Source organism: Cynocephalus volans, chromosome 1 (genome assembly GCF_027409185.1).
Source record: "Cynocephalus volans isolate mCynVol1 chromosome 1, mCynVol1.pri, whole genome shotgun sequence".
Lineage (NCBI taxonomy): Eukaryota > Metazoa > Chordata > Mammalia > Dermoptera > Cynocephalidae > Cynocephalus > Cynocephalus volans.
In genome coordinates, this window is record NC_084460.1 from 276,134,051 (window position 1) to 276,156,047 (window position 21,997).

The 21,997-nt window shown below is 33.3% G+C and overlaps 1 protein-coding gene across 3 annotated transcripts in view; it reads right to left on the reverse strand.

The window, feature by feature from the left end:
- The window catches only part of ERBB4 (erb-b2 receptor tyrosine kinase 4), a 1,081,647-nt gene that overhangs the window by 213,741 nt on the left and 845,909 nt on the right, over window positions 1-21,997 (reverse strand). For all 3 annotated transcript variants that reach the window (XM_063078433.1, XM_063078424.1, XM_063078415.1), the window contains exons 17-19: window positions 14,993-15,125; window positions 10,517-10,639; window positions 6,943-7,041 (exon numbers count right to left, since the gene is read on the reverse strand). In XM_063078433.1, coding sequence (XP_062934503.1) covers window positions 6,943-7,041; window positions 10,517-10,639; window positions 14,993-15,125 — 355 coding nt within the window. The remainder of the gene's footprint in view (window positions 1-6,942; window positions 7,042-10,516; window positions 10,640-14,992; window positions 15,126-21,997) is intronic.

Below are 21,997 nucleotides of genomic sequence, written 5' to 3' on the forward strand. Positions count from 1 at the left end.
TATAAACACTCCTCCTAGTGATACAGACAAACTGAATGGAGATTTGTCCTAAGCCACCATAATTATCAACTACCATTCATACTGGAATAGAAACTGCACATGGTCAGTCTAATTCTCTTTCAGCTCTGTGTAGCATAGTAACACATCCTCTAATCAGGAAATTTACCAGCTTGTAGAGTTTAGACAGCTGGACAATTCCTACAGTATGGAAAACTATGCCTTCAACAGACTAATGATTTCCCTTCACCAAATTTCGTTCATACAAATTTAAGAAACGCTTTGGAGAAACCAAGCAGTCAGAAAGTTTGTTATGTTAAGGCTTACAGAGATCAACCTGGTTTTGGTTTGGATAGTCTCTTTTAGGAACTTCAGGATAGAAATTAAGTCTGTTGAAATGCAGAGTTTGTCAGGATTAAAGCTCTTTGGTACACCTTAAGGCATTATTTAAAGCTCAAGGTTTAGGGGCTGGCCTGTGGCTCACTCGGGAGAGTGTGGTGCTGATAAAGCTCAAGGTTTAAGATAGCTACTAAAGTCAGTTGCTGGCAATGATTTATAATAATTGAGGGCAATTACTTTTATTTAATTTTGCCAAAATCAACTTTTTTCCTCTTTTTATCTCAAATCTCATCTTGCATTTGTACTTCTATTGGAACAGAAGGAAATAGGCAGGAGGTAAGGGAGGAGTTCAGGAGATATAACTGGGGGATGAACACTCCAGGGGAAGGCACCCATTGATTGACTTGGCTGATAAAGGAAGTGGGAAGAAAATCAGTGAGGGGAGAGAGATGACTGGGGAAGTTATCAGGAGCTCTGTAAGCTAAGAATCTTGTATTTCACTTTAGTGAAGCCACTGAAAGATTTTATGCATCGGAATGACAGAACTCGTTCTTTGTATTAAAAAGTAGGTACATCAAATTGAAGTTACTCCCATTATTTAAGGTGAAGTTGAGGGCTTGGATTAAGGTGATGGTCATGGAGTTTAAAAAGAAGAGGATGCTATCTAGATGTATTTTTGTCATTGAATCAAAACATTTGCTCTTGTATTAGAAGTGGGTAGTCTAAGGGGTTGTGACATTTAAGGATAAAACCTAAATTTCTGAAAGGGACAATAGGGTGGATAGAGATACAAATTATTTAACCGGGTAAAACTGAAGGCAGAGAAGATTTAGGAGAAAAGACAAAGAGGTCCATTCTGGGTGTGTTAAAGTTGAGATGCCCCTGAGATTTCAATGTGGCAATATCAAGGACAGCAGTGAGGTTAGATTCATAAAACAGACTTAGAGCTGAAATTTGATATTCTAACAAGATGATCTAGAAAAAATAGGTTGATTTAAAAGACTTCTAGAACGTAGCACTGAGAAATTTCAATATTTTGTGGATTGCTTCCTGGCAGCATGACTTTGAGAAGCAGGAAAGTTGAAGATTTTTCTAAGCATGTGATTATAATGATGGGGCACGAATCTAAGTTGGCTGCAGAGGGATGTGAAGATAAGCAGCTGCTGATAGATAGCGAGGCACAGGAAAAGGATCAATGAAAGGAAAATAAACTGGACAGGAGGAGAATGTGAGTGGAAAATGGGGTGTTTCAAATAGTGATTTCAGATGTGATGTTTCTGCGGATGACTGAGTTCTGTACAACTAACAGGATGTGCACAAGGGCCAATAAATTATAACAGAAATGATTTACTTCAGTTATTGGGGTTTTTTTCTTTTTTTTTTTAGGAGAATTTTGAAATACTCTAGATTATTTTTTTAATGGAATTTATATATTCTCTTTCTTTTTTTTGAGGAAAATAACTTTTCAGAACTTTTCTTAATTATTTAGCTATACTTTTTCTTAAGAAAATGAGGTTTGGTTAACTTGCTTTTCAAGATCATGCCAACAGTATAGGATCCTGTGACATTTAAGTATTGGGCCTTAAAAAATATTTTGCTTTTTCAAACTCTGAAATAGATCAATTATATTTATATACGTAGATGAACAAAAGCTATAAGACCTAAAGATATAATTGGATTAGATAATATGTATTTTTAAAAATCTACCATTAGTATCTACACAGGATCTAGCTAAGAGTTACTGTAACTACATGAAACCATATGCATGGAAATTTGTAATGTGAAAACACTATAGAACATATTATGTTTTCACACAAGATCAGGTGCCTTTAGGGTGCCTTAGGCTGTAGACTAAAATATCTTTTCAAATCATTTTGCAAGTCTTCTGTGAAGGTACTTCAAAAATTTTGTAGAAAAATAGAATTAAAAGAGAATATGAATCTGTCCACGAACTTTCTGAAGTACCCTCATTTAATCTGAGAGAAAATATAAACTACCAGTAAATTTCATTTATCTGAACCTACAGTCAATTAGAGTTGAAACAACTCCCATCAAGATACTAAATATCATAAAGGTAATACAGTATTGAGAAACATATAAAAACAGTTCACATGAACATTTCTTCAGAGAATAGCAAAATGACACTTGCATAAGATAAATGAAATTTCCTATAGTATAAGGAGAGGAAATCAAGTTATTCTTCTATTAATGAGGCTATTACCATTTATACAATTAGGTCAGTGATTTGAAACACTTTCTTTGCAGCACCTTACTGTGAAAAATGTGGTGAATTTGGCATGGGAAAACTGAAACTGAGGCCAACCAAACCCATATAAGCACTCAGCCAGTTTTGTTGATCAGTCACTGGAATTTAAGATAATTACAGAATTTTTTTTTATTCTTGCTTATTTTTTTAAGAAAACAAATAATTTAGGTAAAATATTTAAAAAATGATATTAACTGATATAGGCTTAAATACCAGGGAAATAAAATAAAGAGTGGTGGGAACTCAGAAAAACTGAAGAGCCTATGATTTTACCAGACCACGGTCCCCAATTCCAGCAATCTTGCTCATTTCTTATGTATGTGCTCTGCACCATTTTGTAGATTAAAAAAGGAAACAAAAAAACCTCAAAAAAAGCCTGCATTTTCCATTGAAATGGTGCTCTTTGAAACAAGTACTAAGAGTGTGTATAAATGCAGGCATTCTTTTTATGAAGGTGGACATTCAGAGTCATTTTTTAAAAATGTTGTTCAATGTGATCTTCCTTTATGGGAATGAAGAATGTACTAGCCATTCACTAGCAGTGTATTATTATTGTCGTTATGAATCCATTAGACATATTCAGGTGAGCTGAGTAACAGCCCTGTCACCAAATTCTCCTTTTCTTGCTTTTAGTGCAGTATTTAATAGAGCACAAACTGCCCCTCATTTATTTTTTGCCTATAGTAAAAATTCTAAGAAGATATAAAGGTTCTCTCCTTTGCCCTTGGATATCAATAGAAGTGTTGGATGTGGTGATGAATTTTGAGTATTAAGTTGCTGCATTTGTGTCATTTACTATAACCAGTAAAGCACAGCTATATCTGATAAATATAGCAGTGATGGCTACTGAATCTAGAAAATCCTACTCTAAGTGTAAAGTTAGGGGAGGTGTAAAGAGGTCTAATGCTTAGTAAGAGCATGCAGTTTCCACTTTCTTTGGAAACTTTGTTTTCCTTCTGTAAAATGGTATACAACACATACACACACACATGCATGTAAATGCAAATATACATATACACCAGTTTGCAAAACAGACATGTAGCACTTTTGCAGTAGATCTTATTTTAGTTTGGAAGTTTTCCTTGGAACACGCTACCATAGTCCTGTACCAGCTGACTTCCACCCACCTTTTTTTGCCCAGTGGCTTTCTCTTGCCACCAAAGTGTGTTCTGCCACCCTCAGCAGGTAGGACATGTAGGGTGATAAATGCTCCCTTCTCTCAGCAGTTCTCAACCAAGGTCCGACAGGAGTTGATGTAAGGGCTTCAGCTCCCCTAACCCTTGAGTAGGATAACTCAGAGCTGTGTGTTCTGTATTGGCTGCCAGAGTCTCTCCAGTGGAAGGAGGCTCCACTCACTCACAATGGCAGCCGGCTTTCCTGGTTTCCCTGTCTTAATTCCAGACTCCTGTACTGATAAGTCCTTCACCTCCCGAATAAACTATTTTCACTCAAATCCTTATTCAGGGATGGCCTCTGCTTCTGGAAGAACCCAAACTAAGATACATGTAAAGCCTGTTATTTTTAAACTACTAACTCTGAAATACTTATAATTTCAACTTAATACTTAGATCCACAGTACAAAAACTTTGCCAACACAAACCTTTTTTATTGTGGTTCAACATGTTATTCAAATACTTACAATGATCTACAACAATAACAGATGAACTAAAAATATTGACATAAAATGTAGGCATATGTTTACATTAATATTAGACCAGCCTACTTAAAATACTGAGTTCATCACCAGTGTTGTGAGTTAAACTGTGTTTTAATAATTGTGATGCTATCCTTTAATATTTTTGAAGAAGTCACCCAAACAGTAGGAAGTGTTTCTGCCTGATATTTATTGAAACTCTGCTGATAGCAGTTCATCAATCTGTTAATCTTCTAGCATCCACCCACAAGTAGAAAAGGTACAGTCAAAACATTTTCCTTCATTTTTTCATAGACTTCTTTGTGTCTGTTGGTTACCAAATCTATCAACTATCTAGGAAAATGACTCTTCTCATGGCTCAATCAGAGCCTCATCTAAAATTCAGCAGAAATGTAAAAACTTAAAACTGCCATCCCCATTCCTGTTTCCATGGGAATAGACTTCAGATCAAGGAAAAAAAAAAAAAAATGGATAGGGTTAGGAGCTTTTAAGTAATCATTCAAAATCATGATGAGGTTTTTAGAGCTTCTTTCTTAGGTGATTATTTTATAGCCTCTTAACCCCCTTTTGCCAGTCTGTTTCTATGGAAATCTGACAAAAACAACTGTCTGAGCCTCCAGGAGAGATTATTAACATTTTTGTGAATTTCAGCATTGGCTATAGCCTAGGCTGGGCAAGATCTTTTTTTCCTATCAGTTTTATATATTTACCTACACTGTTTCAACTCATTGTAATTTTTCTTTATAATTCTATTTCTTTGGAAATTACCTTCACAAATTTATAGTTATGATCAAGATCAAATTGAGTAATTGGGAAATCACTGAAAAAGGTTTCAGTTTTAAGTTATAATATATGGGCCAGGACATTTAGTTGCAGAGAGTGTCAGAACATTTAGGGATCTGCAGAAGGAGACAATATGTAGTTACTGGATTCAATATCTATTAGATAGATGTTGGTAGATATGTAACAAAGGTAATATTTAAAATATTTAGCAACTGGTAAGGCATGAAACCAACCAATTAGAGCAGCTGGTTTATACCAGCTGATTATGAGCCCTACTTTATAATAACCAAGAGTAAGCTAAAAGGAACCTTACATAAGGTTGTTAGCATTATACCGAAATAAATTATTCAAGATCACAGACTGAGCTCCTGTGAAACTTAAAAAAGAGCTTACAAGAGAAATTGGGTAGAAATATGTAGAAATCCATCTTTTTTTAAAAAAAAAGAAATCAAAGTGCATTTGCTTGCATCATCTTTCAAATGATCATTTGAAAATTGAAATCATCCTTATTACTGAAGATATTATGCTGAAAGATAAAGAACATATATGGGTCTTTGATAGTTCCCTTGGCAAGACATCTTGTGTTCAATGTGAAAAAAAAAAAAACAAACCCAGCATGCTCCATATACAGTTTTATTCTAGCTTACTCTCTGAAATTTGCTGAACAGCTCAGACTACAACTTTTGCTAGGGGAGATCTTGAAGTTCTGATTGACCTCATAAAGTATTTTTATTCATTAGAGCTTTGCTACTACTCTATAGTTGGAGCTTTTTACTTACAGGTTCTTATTTTCCGAATTTGAATTGGAAAAAGTAAATTTCAACTGGTAACTATATGACTCAGGTAGTTTACTAATTTAAATTTAACAGAGACTAACTTACTATAGAAATTCATCTTGATTGATGTTTTCAATTAAATGGATCATAACCATAACAAAATAAAGAAGTCTGATTAATTTTTTGGTTCATCATCACTACTCCCAAAATGCAGTTTGGCATAGTAGTTAAACACACAGCCCTTGAAAGCACGGGCTGGCATAGAGCACTGGCCCAATCTGGCCTGAAGCTTGTTTGTGTAAATAAAGTTCTACTGAAACACAAGAGAAACATCACTTTTATTTTTTAATCGCCTATGGCTACTTTCCCATCAGAAAGGGCAGAATTAAGTAGTTACCACAGAGAACACATGGCATGCAAAGCATGAATATTCACTAGCCCTTTAAGAAAAGTGGTGACCGCTGCTCAGTCCTGGCTGCCTGATTTCAAAGCCTCGGCCTGCCATTTTCTAACTTTGTGACCTTGGGTTAACCTTGGATTAACCCCTGGTTACTGGACTGCACACTGTGAGAATTATATGAATTATTCTTTGTGAATTATTCATATCAGTGTTTAGCAATTAGTAAACACTTTGTAGCTACTAGTGACTTAATACTACCACTACTACATCGTCCTTTTAATACTGTTCTTGTAACTAATTTTAAGAAATATGCTTATGATATCTGGTTATTAAATATAATCAGTTATTTATGGTTCTTAAATATATTTTCAGTTCAAATTATGTATTGCTTTTACTTGAAGGCTATTTGGCTTACCTTTAACAATAAAATATGAAAACATTACATGTCTGATTCAACATGGAACATAACTAACCTTGGGAATTGTAAATATCTTCCAATTCCAAAGAAAGTTCTAGTGTACTATCTGGTCAGACAGTTGTGAGCCAGAGGTGATCTAAAAAGTATAACATAATGTGAAGTGGTCTTAGCAGTTCCATTAATTTTAAGATGATACCATTTCCAGAGAAGAAACCTTGTAGTTGTGAAGTAATTTTTTTTTCATTAAATTCTCAAAGCAGATTAGTTGATAATAAATAAAAATGTGATTTCCTGGGTGTCTATACTTACATCCATGAACTCCACATTGGCTTTGGGACCAGTTGTCTCATTAAGAATCTTAATAGCCACAGGAATCTTCACTGTCTCTCCTTCAGGTACCCAAATACCCTTCAGGGAAAAAAAATATAAATGAAAACTTATACAACATTTACAGCACAAATAAAATTTGATTTGACCTCTCAACCTATTAGTTTCTTAAAAAATATTTAGAAGTTCTATATTCTTTCATCCAATCAACAAACACATGTAGCACCTATTATATGTTACAAGTCACTCTGCAACTTCATTTTCTGCTTTCATTAACTTAAAATGAAAAAAAAAAAAAAAAAAAAAAAACTTAAAATGAATCATATGTATTCTGCTTTCAGGGTGTTTACACTACTATCAAATTCAACTTGTGTGCACGAAAAAGGCAAACAGGGATGAAAACATTAAAATAGGATAGAATAACAATATTTGATTTGGATGATGTCATCAACTTCTCAAGACTTTGAGAAGGTCATTCCAGTTTTTGAAATTCAGTTGTCTCATCTGCAATTTAGAAGACTGGACTAAGTGATGGAAGAGGTCTTTTCAGTTGGAATATTATCTAATTACTCTTCAACAACACAAGAAAGAATAAAAAAGCATATCCTCATGTTCTTCAAGTTCAGATAGCTTTAAGAATTAATTTTCAAAGGTGATAATTTAAGAATTAGTTTTTAAAGGCAAGTACTAGGGGGTATTGAGCACATATTAATTTGTCTGTATTATTAAACTGGATGTGTCTTTCTTAATATCAGCTAGCTGTAGTCATAAAGATAAAGTTTTATTCTTGAACTTCAATGCTAAAACATATTTTTTTGTTATGCAAAGTTGTAATAATATGAAGAGACCTGAACACAAGAACTATTAAAAATAATGATAATAAAGAAAAAAAAAAAAAACTTTAACCCTTAGAAGGTGAATTTAGGGTTGTGTTCTTCCATACACACTCCAGAGTGAATAGAAAAATCAGTGTCAAATGCAAAGTAATAAACCAATTTCTTTTGGTATAAATTTTCTTTAAAAAAATTAAGGCAGAAATGGAGGTTGGGGAGAAGTCTCAAGCTCATAGGCTCACAATGCTATCTAAGGAAGAGAACAGGCTTATCATTATTCAATAAGAATTGCAAAAGGGGTTACTCTATTAAGAAATAGCATCAATATTAAAATATTCCTAAAGTGTAGTTTTAAAATGAGAATATAAATTCAATGTGAATTAATTTGTACTACTTTTTAAATAAGTATGGTGGTTATTTTCTAGGCCCTACCGGATAAAAATTCAAATGTGCTGATATCCATGCTATTGGCTCTAATCTTTTATGCTTAAACTCAGCATACCCCCAGATGGGAGAAAAAATTAACCAAATAATTGGCTAAGTCAACTTACATTTTGATGGTCAAGAAGAAGCTTGTATAGTTTAAGACACTACACTTTATGCCTTTATAACATTGTCATGTTGATTAAAACTTAGGGTCAACCATAAATACCCCAAGCACAAAATTCAAACAAACTTATACAACTTCCAATAAACTTTTATTACAAATAATTTCAATAAAGGTAAAACACTCATAGACAACAAATAATTGTTCTTAATAAAAATATTAATAAAGCTTTTTTATTAAATGTCTAAGTAGGTAAATTTTTTCCCAATGAGTTCATCTGATAGTGGTATTTAGTCTTGAATTATAGAATATCCATGGTTTAAAATTTCTAGTCTATATTATCTTAAAAAATATAACAGAGATTTTACTCTAGGAATAATCCAAGATTGAGTATCCTAAAAATGAATGTTTGTTATAATACATTTAAATTCAGCCATTTATCCTCATCTCTCTTCTCCATAAACACACAAATTTGCTTAATAGCATTAAATTTTGTCACTGTGACATGCAGAATTGGTAAAAGAGCAGAAACTTTAGGGTCTACTGTTTCATTCTATGGTTTAGCAAAGAATCCTTCGGTTGCATATCAGGATATGGAGAAATGAAGGAATTACCAGAATATTGAGGTGGAGGACGATTCTGCAACAGATGACTGAAGTGAAAGTTTATGGTGACTAGGTGTACAAAAGGATTGTCAGTAAGAACCTAATTCACTGCATTACTTTCTATTTGCCTATTTTTAAAGTCCTAGTTGGAATTTAAGACCCTACACATTAATCCAGATAATTTGCTTAGTACCATTTTATTATAGAAATACATAAAGATTGAGATTACTAAAAATATAAATAAAATTTGACATAATTAAATAGACTAAAAATTTAAGTACGTAAAATGATACAGTCCAAGTTTTTTTTTTTTTTTTAAAAACAGAATATAGAGATACAGGATGAGCTATGTTTCTTTGAACATACATAGAATTTGCATATTAGAAAAGGCATCAAGAATAGTGCCTATGCAAATTAGGTGTCCAGTTAATAATTTCAAATTTAATTGAACAAAGTGTGAATTATAAAAGATTAAGACACTTCTACATTTTGACCTTAGAATAAAATAATTTCATTTTAAGGAGATTAGATTATTTTGGAACACTCAGGAGAGAAAAATTAAGGTCTATTTTCTAATTGTTAAAATTTTCTGTTAAAGAAATCATTGTTTTAAATAGAAAAAAAATGAACATTTTAAAATACAAAATTTCTAATTCCTAGAGGTTCAATCTGTTTTAACAGATATGTTTGTAAAAATATAGGCTTGCATCTAGCTTCAAGAAATATATTAAACTGCCAAAGTAAGTTTTGAGAACTGTAGTAATGGATATTACAAGAAGAATTCAACATTAACCCAGCAGAATTTCTTATTCTTACTATTCACCATTAAAATAAATTTTACCACAATTAACCTTGCATTTGGCCTATGGATTAGTCTTGTAATTAAGTCAAATAGTAAACATACAAATGCCATCATTTGAGTTTTCCCTTTCCAGAAATATCTCTTATTGAAAATGCATGATGTCACCCTTTTCTCCTATTAAACCTTAATTTTGCATATGAAGTCACTTCATTAGTTTGTGCATAAAGATGAGCACATTAAAACTGTGGAAATTACCTACAAAATCATATATGTAATGATGCAGGCAAAAAATGCTTTAGGACCTAGTCCTATCCTAGTTACATCAGCACATTTGTGTGATTCTAAAGAGAGCAGCTAGCAGAGTCCTGATGGGGAGGCTTTTGGACAAAAGAGAAGAGAAGAAGAGCAAGGGATTATGGCACATTGCCCAAGGAAAATGGGATGGGGCTGGGTATTTTGAATAAGGAAATTTGCCAAGGAAAAAATGATACTGAAAGGGCTCAGAAGGGCGTCAAGAGAAAGCCCTATACTTGGCATTGTACCAATGTTTCCTGCCTTTTTTCTCAAGACCCTATCCATACCTGCTTGTTCAATAAAAATTAATGAACTCATTTGTGCAGCAACTTCTCAATACTATAAAGGTCCTCCTCTCTGAATATTAAAGGGAAATTAGGTTAGCTAAAGTAATAACTCAGGTTCTTATTTTTTTAAAGTCTGAGACAAAACCTAAAATAACTGACAGTATATGTTTGTTTTGTTTTTTACTTACTTTATAAACGGTTCCAAAAGCTCCCGAGCCAAGGACTTTTACCCTCTTGAGCTCAGTTTCTTTCAAAATACGAAGTTGAGCTTGATTAGGGGCCGTGCCGCTGGGGGTTAAGGGTTCTACCAACTGTAACGCAAAAAAAAATAAGGTTATATGACTTTCAATCCAATAACCAGTACTGTCTCCTTCTGGTTTTTTCTCACACATGCAAAAACACACAAACATACTTTCCCTCGGACAAAATATTTTTGTAATATGGACCACTCACCATCCACAGACACACATTTATGCATTCCTGCAGACCCCATCTTTCCCCTTCTTCTGCCCTTTGCCGGTGTGAACACAAGTAACAAATACGTATCTACCTTGAGGCATGCTAGGTTAGGAGATTGGATGCATTAAAAAAAGACAATGCTTCCTCTTAGCACTTTAAATCTAGCTAGGAAGCCAGAACAAACATGTCAGGAGACAGAGAAAAAGGTTAGCATAATGCCAATATCCTAGGACAGTGGTTCTAAAACTTTAGTATACATAAGAATTATTTGAGGTTCTTGTTAAAACGCAGCTCCTGATTCAGTAGGTCTGGGATAGGCCTGCAATTTTTCATTTTCACAAGAACTCCAGGTGATGCCTATGACAACAGTGGTCCTTGAACACATTTTAAGTACCAAGGCCCTAGTCTACCTCCTAGATTTAAAATTTCATGATTTGATTCCAGAGCATAAGTGAATGCTATAGAAAGCAAGCAATAAAATAACCATGGGGGAGTGAGGCTCACTAGTTTGGGCTTCCTGTAAGATCAGTCTTGAGACAATGAAAATGGATTGACATTGGAAAGCCACTGACACTATGAAGAACATATTGGGCACAGCACCAGGGAGAAGGAGGAAGACACATGGGAAGTACAACAGGGTGTGGGACAGTTCTGAAGGGTGAGATTAGGGTGAAAAACACCCTAATCATCAGGTGGGCTGGGTGTAGCCAAAAGAAGTAAAATTAGTCTGATCGTTTTAGATGAAATAGTTTAGATATGATTCAGCTAGACAGGATGGATGAGCAGGGGAAAGATATGTGAAGGTGTGCCAATCTATTGCAAATGTGAGAAAAAAGTGTAGACATAAAAGAAACTCTGGGTACCAGAAAGCCTATATTCTATGTTCAAGTTTTAGGTTTTTACCTATGCATGAGGAAAAAGGCAAGTGAAAGAAATAGGTTTGTTTCTTTTTTTCTTTGCTTTTTAAAGTCAAATAACTGAAGTAAACTTTAAACACAGACAAATATCCTGTTCTTTTTCAGCACAAGGAAATAATTAAGGGCTACTCCTCATATTGTCTTGAAGTCACCACAGTATTTCAAGATTTCTGTTTGCAAGGCTAAGGGCACTGTGGCCCTCCAGCCTAGGTATTATTATCACGCTTCTGTGAACATCATGGCCTACTTTATTAGTGGAACGGAGTCTTCAGTGAAGGTAAGTGTAGCTATAGCAAGAATTTTAGGAAGAACATGATAATTATCAATAAACTTAGGCTATTTTCTAACAGTTTGACAACTCATCTGCTTCTATATCAGTTTCAAATTTACATTGTAACTATGTGAATTTGATAACATATAACTGTATTCAAGTCACATAAAAAATATCTCAGAAAAAATTACTAAAGTGTTTGTTAAAAATCTAAAAACAAACTTCCAGCAGAGTTCTCTTCACATTAAGTCAACTCCACTGTACAGGAGTTACTCGGTAGATTGTGATACACACTATGTGTATAATCCGAAATTTTTATGAATCATTTTAAAAAGTCATATACAAAAGTCATACAAAATCACATGCAAAATTGGATAGGGGATTTTGGTACTTTGGGCTAGATATCTTTAAAATGCATTTTATAAATATGCCTTGGCATATACTGTGCAATCATTTCATAGTTTGAAAACTTCGCAGTTTTGCCTGAGCTGTTTAGCCTCCTGCAATTTTCTTAGGTATTATTTGAAACATTTCTACAAACACATTTTTTCCAGGAATTTGAATATTATACCTTTAAAAGAAGCATAGTGTCAATTTGCAAGCCAACAGTGACATGGTGGAAAGAGATTGAGTTTAAATTTTCAGGTTTGCATACCAGTGCTGCCACTCCCAGCCTTAGAAAGCCATTTACCCCTTCTAGCCTCTTATTTTCCATCTGTGAAACAGGTATAGCAAGAATTACCTTAGAGGATTGTCAAAAAATAAAATGGTATAACACAGTTGGAAAATTCTGGGACACTACCTGGCATATTGTAGGCACTGGATCTGTCATTCTTCAAGGTATAGTATCATATCTCATTAATACATTTTTGAATCACATTGTAATCAAGCTTACAGTGCATCTAGGTAAGTGAGTGATGGAGTTTGGATGTGTTGTCCCCTTCAAACCTCATGTGGAAATTTGATCTCCAATGTGGCAGTGTTGGAAACTGATTGAGTCATGGGGGTGGATCCCTTATGAATGGATTAATGCTCTCCCTGGGGGTGGGGGGATTAATGAGTGAGTTCTTGCTCTATTAGTTCCTGCAAGAGCTCATTGCTTAAAAAGACCCTGGCACCTTGCTTCCTCTCTCTTGCTTCCTCTCTCTTGCTTCCTCTCGCCATGTGATCTGCTTGTACCCACCGGCTGCCTGCCACTTTTCCGCCATGAGTAGAAACAGCCTGAGGTCTGTGCCAGATGCAGCTGTCCCAGAATCATAAGCCAAATAAACCTCTCTTCTTTATAATTTACCCAGTTTCAGGTATTCTGTTATAGCAACACAAAACGGACTAAAAGAGTGAGTGTTGAAAAAGAATCTTTTACTTTTATGCATGTAACAGATAAAAGACAATGTGACACAAAAGGATTTTGGGAAAGTGTATCAACTTTAAGTGCATTTCAAGAACATATCAAAATTTAACAAATTTTTTACCTCTGAGGCAAATTTCTAGCTTCAGTATTTAAGGGTTTAAATTGATTCTCTTAAGAATTCCTCTTCTTTTTAGATGGTGGTAGATGATCATAGTTATTTACTTTTACTGAAAGAAAAAGGGGCTCTTCTACAAAGACCTGACCTCCAAATGTAAAATAACTTAGTCCTAAGCAGCAACTTTCTATGTAAAATGGGACCTGTGTGTTTATTTAGTAAAGAAATGACAATTTAAAAGACATTCATATAAAGTACTGCATTAAAAAAGCAAAACAAAAGAAAGCAACAAGAACTCTTTTCATAACAATGAGCCTTCCCTGCGTGTGGTTAAGAGACAGAATTTCTCTCTCTTATTCAATCACCTAAATGTCCTCTGCTGTCCCAAGCCTTCGATTTCTCTCTAACTCTAGGCTACTTCACTTTTCAGAATTCTCTCCTCAACTGCCCCAAAATGACCATGAGGGAGAATTCTATTTGCCTCCAGCATCCTAGCTAAATTGAAAATATGCACAGCACATGGGCTGTGCCCAAACTTTAATTTATGTGTACAAGGTTGAAAGTGATCAAACTGATTGTCTGTAAACATCCAGCTAATGTAGGAATTACTGCTAGGTTTTCCATGTATGTGACTGACTACCTTTATTTTGCTTGAACATGTCTATTTATGAGACAACTCATTCCAATTTCAGTTAACTCCAATCCTTAGAAAAATACTTAAACCCATTCCTGTTAGCGTTAAGAGGAAAACTCAGATATCCCACTGACAATGAGAGAGAAAACAAACCCAGGGTAGGTTAAGTCTCAGAACAGAATTGCTCTGAATTCTTCAGAGAGGCAAAAATCTGTGTATCAGGAGAAAGAGGTAAGATGAGAGCTGAGAAACGTCAGGTGATGAATAGTCTCCTGTAATTGTTTTCCCCTGTATCCTGTACAGTGAAAACTATCAGTTTGCATGCTAGAGAACTCAGTGTAGCAATATAAAAGAAATTATAATAATTTCTGGGTAATTTACATATTCACAATAACCACCGTACATAATATTAAATGCATCTCATAAATTGTGTAAGGTCTGTGTGATTACAACACAAAGTTTTATCTAAAGACTAAGCTCAGTCTTTCACTGCTGGTATAATGAGATCATTGGCTACCAATTTAATTATCCTAATTAAAGCATACATTGCTTGCCTATCTGTCTATTTTGAACCAGAAAAATTCTCTCTTTTTAACATTTTTCTAGTTCTGCTATATCCACACACACACACACACACACACACACACACACACACACACACACACACAGTCTGTTCCCCAATACAATAATTTCCTTGAACTTGCCATCAACCCCCTTGGAGCTATGAACCTGCCTTGACCATTTTTACTGTATACTCTGATTCTTCATCAGATGTTCTTAATATACTATAAAATATGAACCGTCATCAGAAAAATTGAACAGAATGTTCACTTGGGTTGAAAAACTGAATATCATCTAAACCTTCTAAACCAAATGAAAATCCCTAAGCATACAAAAAGGAGAAATAAACACCTCACCTCTGTTTCTAGGAATCTTCTCAAGGCTCTTTTCTTTTTTATGCTCTTCCTTCTAACATAAACTGCAAATGTCAGACCCACGATAACCAGGATGAAGAGCCCACCGATGACTCCAGCTGCAATCAGGGGAGTTCTGTCAACCAGAATGGAAAGGGAAAAAAAAAAAAAGTATGAAGAGAGAAAAGCAGAGGAAGAGGAAAAAGCAATTGCATTAATGCATTATCCACATTACAGAGATCTAATAATTTAGGAGAAATGCAAATAAAATACATGAGGGCTTAACAAACATTTTCTCACGTTAAAAACTGTAGCTTCTGGTTTGTTTTATTTTTTAATAATAAACCATGCACACACAACTAATATTTGGGGATGAGCAGCCACAACATGCCATTTGATGAGAAAATGTAAAAATTGCTAACAGAATGAAGAGTATACACCAAAATGTTCGGGTGGGAGCATTTAAAATTTTTAAAGTTTTAGTATTAGCTAAGAATAAGTGGAAAATACATTTTAACTATATTGTTGTGGTGTATAATTTTATTTTCAGCATTTTTTCTAAAGCAGGCTTTCTTAACAGTGGCACTATTGACATTTTGGACTGGATATTGGTTTGTTGCAGAGAACTGTCCTGTTCATTTCTGGATATTCAGCAGCATCCCTGGCCTCTACCCACTAGATGCCAGTAGTACACCCATCCTCCAGTCATGACAATGTCTTTAGACATTGCCAAATGTCTGCCAACATCATCTCCAGTTGAGAACCACTGTTTTAAGGCAAAAATCAGTGGTCCGAAGACATATGAACCCCACACCCTGGGAGTATGAGAGTACCAATGAGAGCTGTCATTGCCAAAAATGCTGTTTGAAACCCTGGTTAGGACAACTCTGGTAGGACAAAGGGAAGGAGAAAGATAAATAACTGAGTCAGATAGGTTTTCAGAGTGAGGATGACAGGAGTATTATATTACAATCAAGAGTGTGTTTGATGATCATATACTCATAAAAGAGATGTGCATATTAAGTATTATATATAAAAAAAAATGTAAATAGTACCTAAAAGGGATTAGAAAGAGATTGCCTGGAGATTTTTATTCTTAAAATGTTTGTCCAATGTGATGTTAGCAAAGTTATAATTTTGAAACCAATCACTTCTTATTGTTTCCTAAGATAAATTTTTCCTTGCTTGAACAGTAATATTTGTGGTTTTTAATTTCTTGTTCTAGAGTAGAGTAGTATCTATGAGCTTTCACTGGTCAGAGTCCTGAAATATATTAATTTTGTGTGACATAGCAAATAACCTGGAGTGAAACACATAGGTGTTACCTAATAAATATTTGAAGACAAAGCCAAGATATGTATTACAACTAAAAAAGAATTTCCTGCATGCTCATGTTTTCTATAATAAAGCATTTAATATCTTATATTCCTATTTTTAGAGGAACTTGTTTTATGCAGCTACATTTTCTTAGGAAAAAATAAACTACTTGCTCTTGCAAAATAAACTTTTGCTCAAAGATAGATTAGAAATAATGATAGTGGATAGTCCTAAATAAAATCTTAAAATTTTAAAGAGCTCCTTTAAAAAATCTGTGTAACTTCTATCATTGAAGTGAGGTCTTTTGAAGTCATATAAAACTGCAAAAAAAACCCTTAAAATATAGTTTATCCTAAAGGTTGCTTTCTGACAGCTCAAAGTACTACAGCATGCTGAAATGTTGCTATAATTCAACTAGATTTACCTAAATGGGATTTTTCTAAAGATATAAAAATCTATGCTGAGAAAATTAAACTATAGTGTGGACACAAGCTCATCATTGTGATGTGTTTTTGCATGTGCAAGATCGTATTTTTGAGCATGCCAGTTAAATATGTATTTCAAGAAATATTTTAAGTTTTCAAACCAAGGCATAATTTTCAGCTCAAATTCCTAACATATCCCTGAAAAGTCACTACTATAGAAAGGGTAGCATTTTTGTTTCCTCAGCCAAATTTTTTATTGCAAAGGATTTAGTATAATTAAGAATAGGGTCCAACGTGTTTTTAATCATAGATTTAGATCAGACTCTAAACTTTCTCTGCTTATTTGTTTTACAAAATAGGTGGTTCATATTTATGAAAATATATGTCAGAGTCACTGTAAATTAAAAGAAAATGCTCTATCTTATCTTTTATTGTTCATTTTTTCTGTTCCACTTCTAGTAGAACCAAACAAGACCCCTATTTTTTTTTTTATATTATTTCTGTGAAAATCAATCGTAATGTCAAATATCTGGAATAATATAAAATCAGACACTAAACAGTAGTTGTCTTTGGGTAGTATGAACATGGTGCTCTTATTTTTGTATTTTTACTAATGTGTATTTTCTAATTTTCTACAATGTGTTTATATTTCTTTTGAAATAAACATTTATTAAATTTAAGAAATATAGAAAAATCATTATCTAAAAGTTTAGTTTTTTAGTAATAGTATTGTTTTCTTTTCTCTTGGATGTTTACTTTGCACTTTCTCAATTAAGGTTTCATTTTGCTATTCCCCGTCCACTTTTACAATCTAAGTACTTCTGCATATATTTTCTATTCATTATAGTTTAATGTATCTGAGACATTTAATTACCATTATGTTTCTTACAATTAACATTACATTCCATAAAACCAAGATAATCTAAAAAGTTAATACTATTTACACCCTTCCTAACTCCCCCCAATTTTGAATATTCCTAGATATTTGCAGGTATAGGGTAGATTCCTATATGTGTGTGTGTGTGTATATATATATATATATAAATGTGTATATATATATTTTTTTCCTGAGAGCTAATATTTAACTCTTTATGTGTATCCTTTGAAGAAAGAGTACATAGCTAAAATGCTTTTTTAAATGATTGTTTATCCCTCTCCTAGGTTTAATGCTGGCTATTGACAACCAAAGTGTTTCTGAGAATATTTTTCTTCTGTATGTGTGTCAGAGAAACTTTATGAGGTTCAGATATGACACTATTGAGATCAGAAGAGTCAAACACTAAGGTACATAGAATATTCTGTAATCACTTATATGTAACAGGAGTAGTGTTTGTTGGTTTGTCTCTGGCTGTCCATTAAAATGGTTGGGACCCTCTAAAGTATAAAAGACAGGATACTTTAAGTGGCAAGTCCAAGCTCAGACTAAAAGGATGTGATCAGTTGATAGTTCACCTTATTCTGTGATTTGGAAATAGTATAGTGCAACCGATATCCTCCAACTAATCAAGAAACTAGTATCATAGGGATTCTGAATCACATATAAACTTTGCTAATTTATTTAAAAGCATATAATTTGGTTTTCATAATTTCATTTAGAACTTTAGAGACAATGAATACAATTACCTAATGAAAGAGCAGTGCATTCCAAAACTATATTACTCATATGAAAAAGTACATACTTAACATTCATTACTATCTTTGAACCATGCTATTTCTCTCACTGGAGAATATATAATGTGTAAGGATACAGAAAGCCTTTTTTTTATAAACATCTACACATTTTCTTTCATTGATCTGTTTCCTTCCAGATATCAGATCACAAACAAAATGTAGTAAAGTCAGTATAACTTATGATTAAAACTCAAATATTTCCCAAAACTATTTTTTATGGAAACATACTGATTATGCATATTTGTGGGGTACAGAGTTTAATATCAATACATGTATGCAATGCATGATGATCAAAACAGGATACTTAGCATATTCATCATTATGAAACGTAATCATTTCCTTATGATGAGGACATTCGATTTCCCCTCTTCTAGCCATTTGATAACATGCAGTAAATGATTGTTAATTATAGATGCCCAGCTTGACTGTATACCCATAGAACTTATTTTTCCTACTTGTCTGTTATGTGACCATTAACCAACCTCTCACTATACTTTTTCCACTTAATGGGTAAGGGCTAGCTATCCTTTAAAAATGAACAATGGTATTTTCTTTAAAATTGGCAAAACTGATATTTTGACTAATACAGTTATTGCTAAGAATGCTAAATCTATAACATTCTTTTACAAAGTAAGGCAAGTTAATCACCAAACAAAAAGTTTGTTAAATTTGTAATATAGGTATATTTTTCTTCATCTTTTTGAATACATAATAATTTTCAATTTGCAACAGTATTGTCTTTAATTCAGAGAGTTTCACTTTTAGAAGTTTGTAAGTTAAACAAAATAATTTCAAGACAGGTCTTCAAGATTTGTTGGATAAGAATTAAAGTTGCTTCGCTGTTTATCTACTGGCACTAAAGGTTAAACTGAAAATGTGTGTGTGTGTGTTTAATGTACACTGGAGGTAAAAACAAAAACAACAGGCAAGTCAGATAAATTTAATGGGGCATTTTTGTATAATAAACTTTGCAAGTCTGAAAAAATGGTAAAATAGTATCTTTAATATTATTGTTTTATGTTAATCTTTCAAATTCTGCATGATTTTTCCTTATAGTGGCATATTGTGGAGGAAAGTTGCTTTGGAGTTAGACCAGTCTATGTTTTAATTATGTGCCAGCTTCTAATTAGTTGTAAGTCAGCCTCTAATTAGTTGTAAGTTTAGTGGCTCTAACAAATAACTCAGCTTAAATACAAATAAATATGTTTTTTACCTAAGCTAATAAAAATAAACTCAGTAGGGAACTACCTAGTCTTTCTCACGTTTATGGATCTGATTAATTTGCCTCTAGATTATATCTAATATTATTATTAGATCAAATATCTCTAAGCTTAGGTGAATCACATGCCCCATTTTGACCAGGCCAGTTTCAGTTTATGCTAGTCTAAGGATAAATAATACACTTTTCCCTTTTTTACTCTCAAAAGTGAAATAATCATTAAAATATTTAATAATTATTAAATCCTTTATACTCTTGGGTATAAAGTTTATAAATGGCATTCTTCTTTTAGTTTCATTTTGTTTTTTCAGTGGTAAAAGCTTTTTTTTTTCTTAGAAAACTATATTTCCTTTAAGAAACACAGAGCAAGCAGTATCTATCATTACAGTGACAGTGCCTACTGCAATGCTACTCTGTTCAGTCTTCCTCAAAACAGTTCCAATTTGAAATAAGAGACCTGGAGCACCAGGAAACATTGAAATTCCCCATAAGACATTTTGAGGGTTACTGCCTAGGGCAAGTAGCGCTACATTAATAGAGTTCCTTTTCTCTTGCAAATTGTGCTTATTCTGACCCAGAATTCCACCTATTCTATAAATGTGACACATCTTTCCCTTTTGAGCAAATGAAAGCAATCTGGGTCAGACTTGGATGTAGACATCAGTTGACAGTTACAGTTTTACTTGCTGAGACCTAGGATATTGCAGTATGTCTGTGTCCTTTGATTAGGGCTCGAGAATCCTCTACTACATTTTAAATATGACGAGAAGTGTAAGATCTGAAGCAAACGAAACACAACATACTCTTCCTCTTCCTAAGCACATCTGAATGTTTTTTGACTTGTCTTCACGTATTAAGATAAACCTTTTTTTCCAATATTTTTCATTATGTGAATGTCACATTTCATTTAATAACACAGTGTTACAAAAGTATTTCAGTATAGATACTACCATTAAATCAATATGTAATGTGATCTGATTATTCTTTATTTCTAGGATAAATTTCTGAGAAAAATTTCTGATAGTTTCATAATAATTCCTTCATTCTCTTTATAGGCAATACTGTTACTTATATATCAGTTTTTGTTTGTTTTTTACAATGTTTGGGAAAGTACACAAACTTGTACATTTGTTTTTGAGGCAAACATTCTCATGGTTAAGGACACCATCCTGAGAATATATATAATATACCTGTGAGTTTCTACTCCTGTGAATTTCTGCAAGTAACATGTTGAAAGGGAATTAGACCAGAAGAAAGTTTTCTAAAAAAAATCTTTTTTTTAAAGATTTTTTTCAAGAGTTCAGATAATTTTTGGTGTTCAGATTTATTCTTTCATAGTTTATACCTATTACACAATATCATAAATATCTGTACTAATACAATACTTTTATCACCATCTATATACTATTACCTGGATGGGATATTTATAAATATGTTTATTGGCACAAACAAAATATTATAAACAAGGCTGGATGGTTAGTTAGTTGGTTACAGAGTGGTGCTGATAACAGCAAGGTCCAGGGTTCGATCCCTGTACCTGCCAGCTGCCAAACAAACAAACAAACAAACAAAACCTCTCCTGTCTCTCTCTCTATATAGATACAGATATTAAACATTTAATTACAAAATAAATTAACCACTAAGTATTACTATATCCTATTACCCATTTATTACATAAACAGGATAATCTGAAGCAACAGGCCAAAGGATTAAAAAATTGAGAATACAGCTTTTACAACTTCACTTATATTACCTTTCAAAATTATTCAACATACTAAGGAATTTATTAGTTTCATAATAGAGTAGAAAATATTACATAAATATTGCTCTGTGAAGGATGGTGAGGGAGGAAGAACTTATTGTAGGCACCGTTCTTTGTTCCCATATTTTAACATTTTTCTTCACCTCAAAACCCCCTTTTATTCTAGGTACTGTCATTTCAGAAATCTCTGTAGCTAACAGAGATTATATTCTATTGGCTAGTCACATTTACCTTTATGTATCATAGCATTTGTGTTATGTTTATTGGGCACAGATTTAAAGCAGTCCCATTTTCAGAGGATTTACAAACATTTTTTAAATAATTGCTTAGCTTGTTCTCTTATACACAATACTGCATATAAAGCAACTTTGATTTTTTTCTATACTTTAGATTCTCCAATGCTTGCCTTAGACTAAAAAATAAAATAAAATAAAATAAAATAAAAAATAAAATAAAATGCTTACAAAGGGGAAGTAAGGAAGTGTCCTTCTTTAGAAATATCACTCCTCTTCATTCAGATGATGTGTTTTCTACTTATATTTGCCTGCTGGCAGCCTTGTTTTGTGCTGCGGAGACCTCGAAGTGTACATGGGGGAGTTGGCAGACTTCAAGCA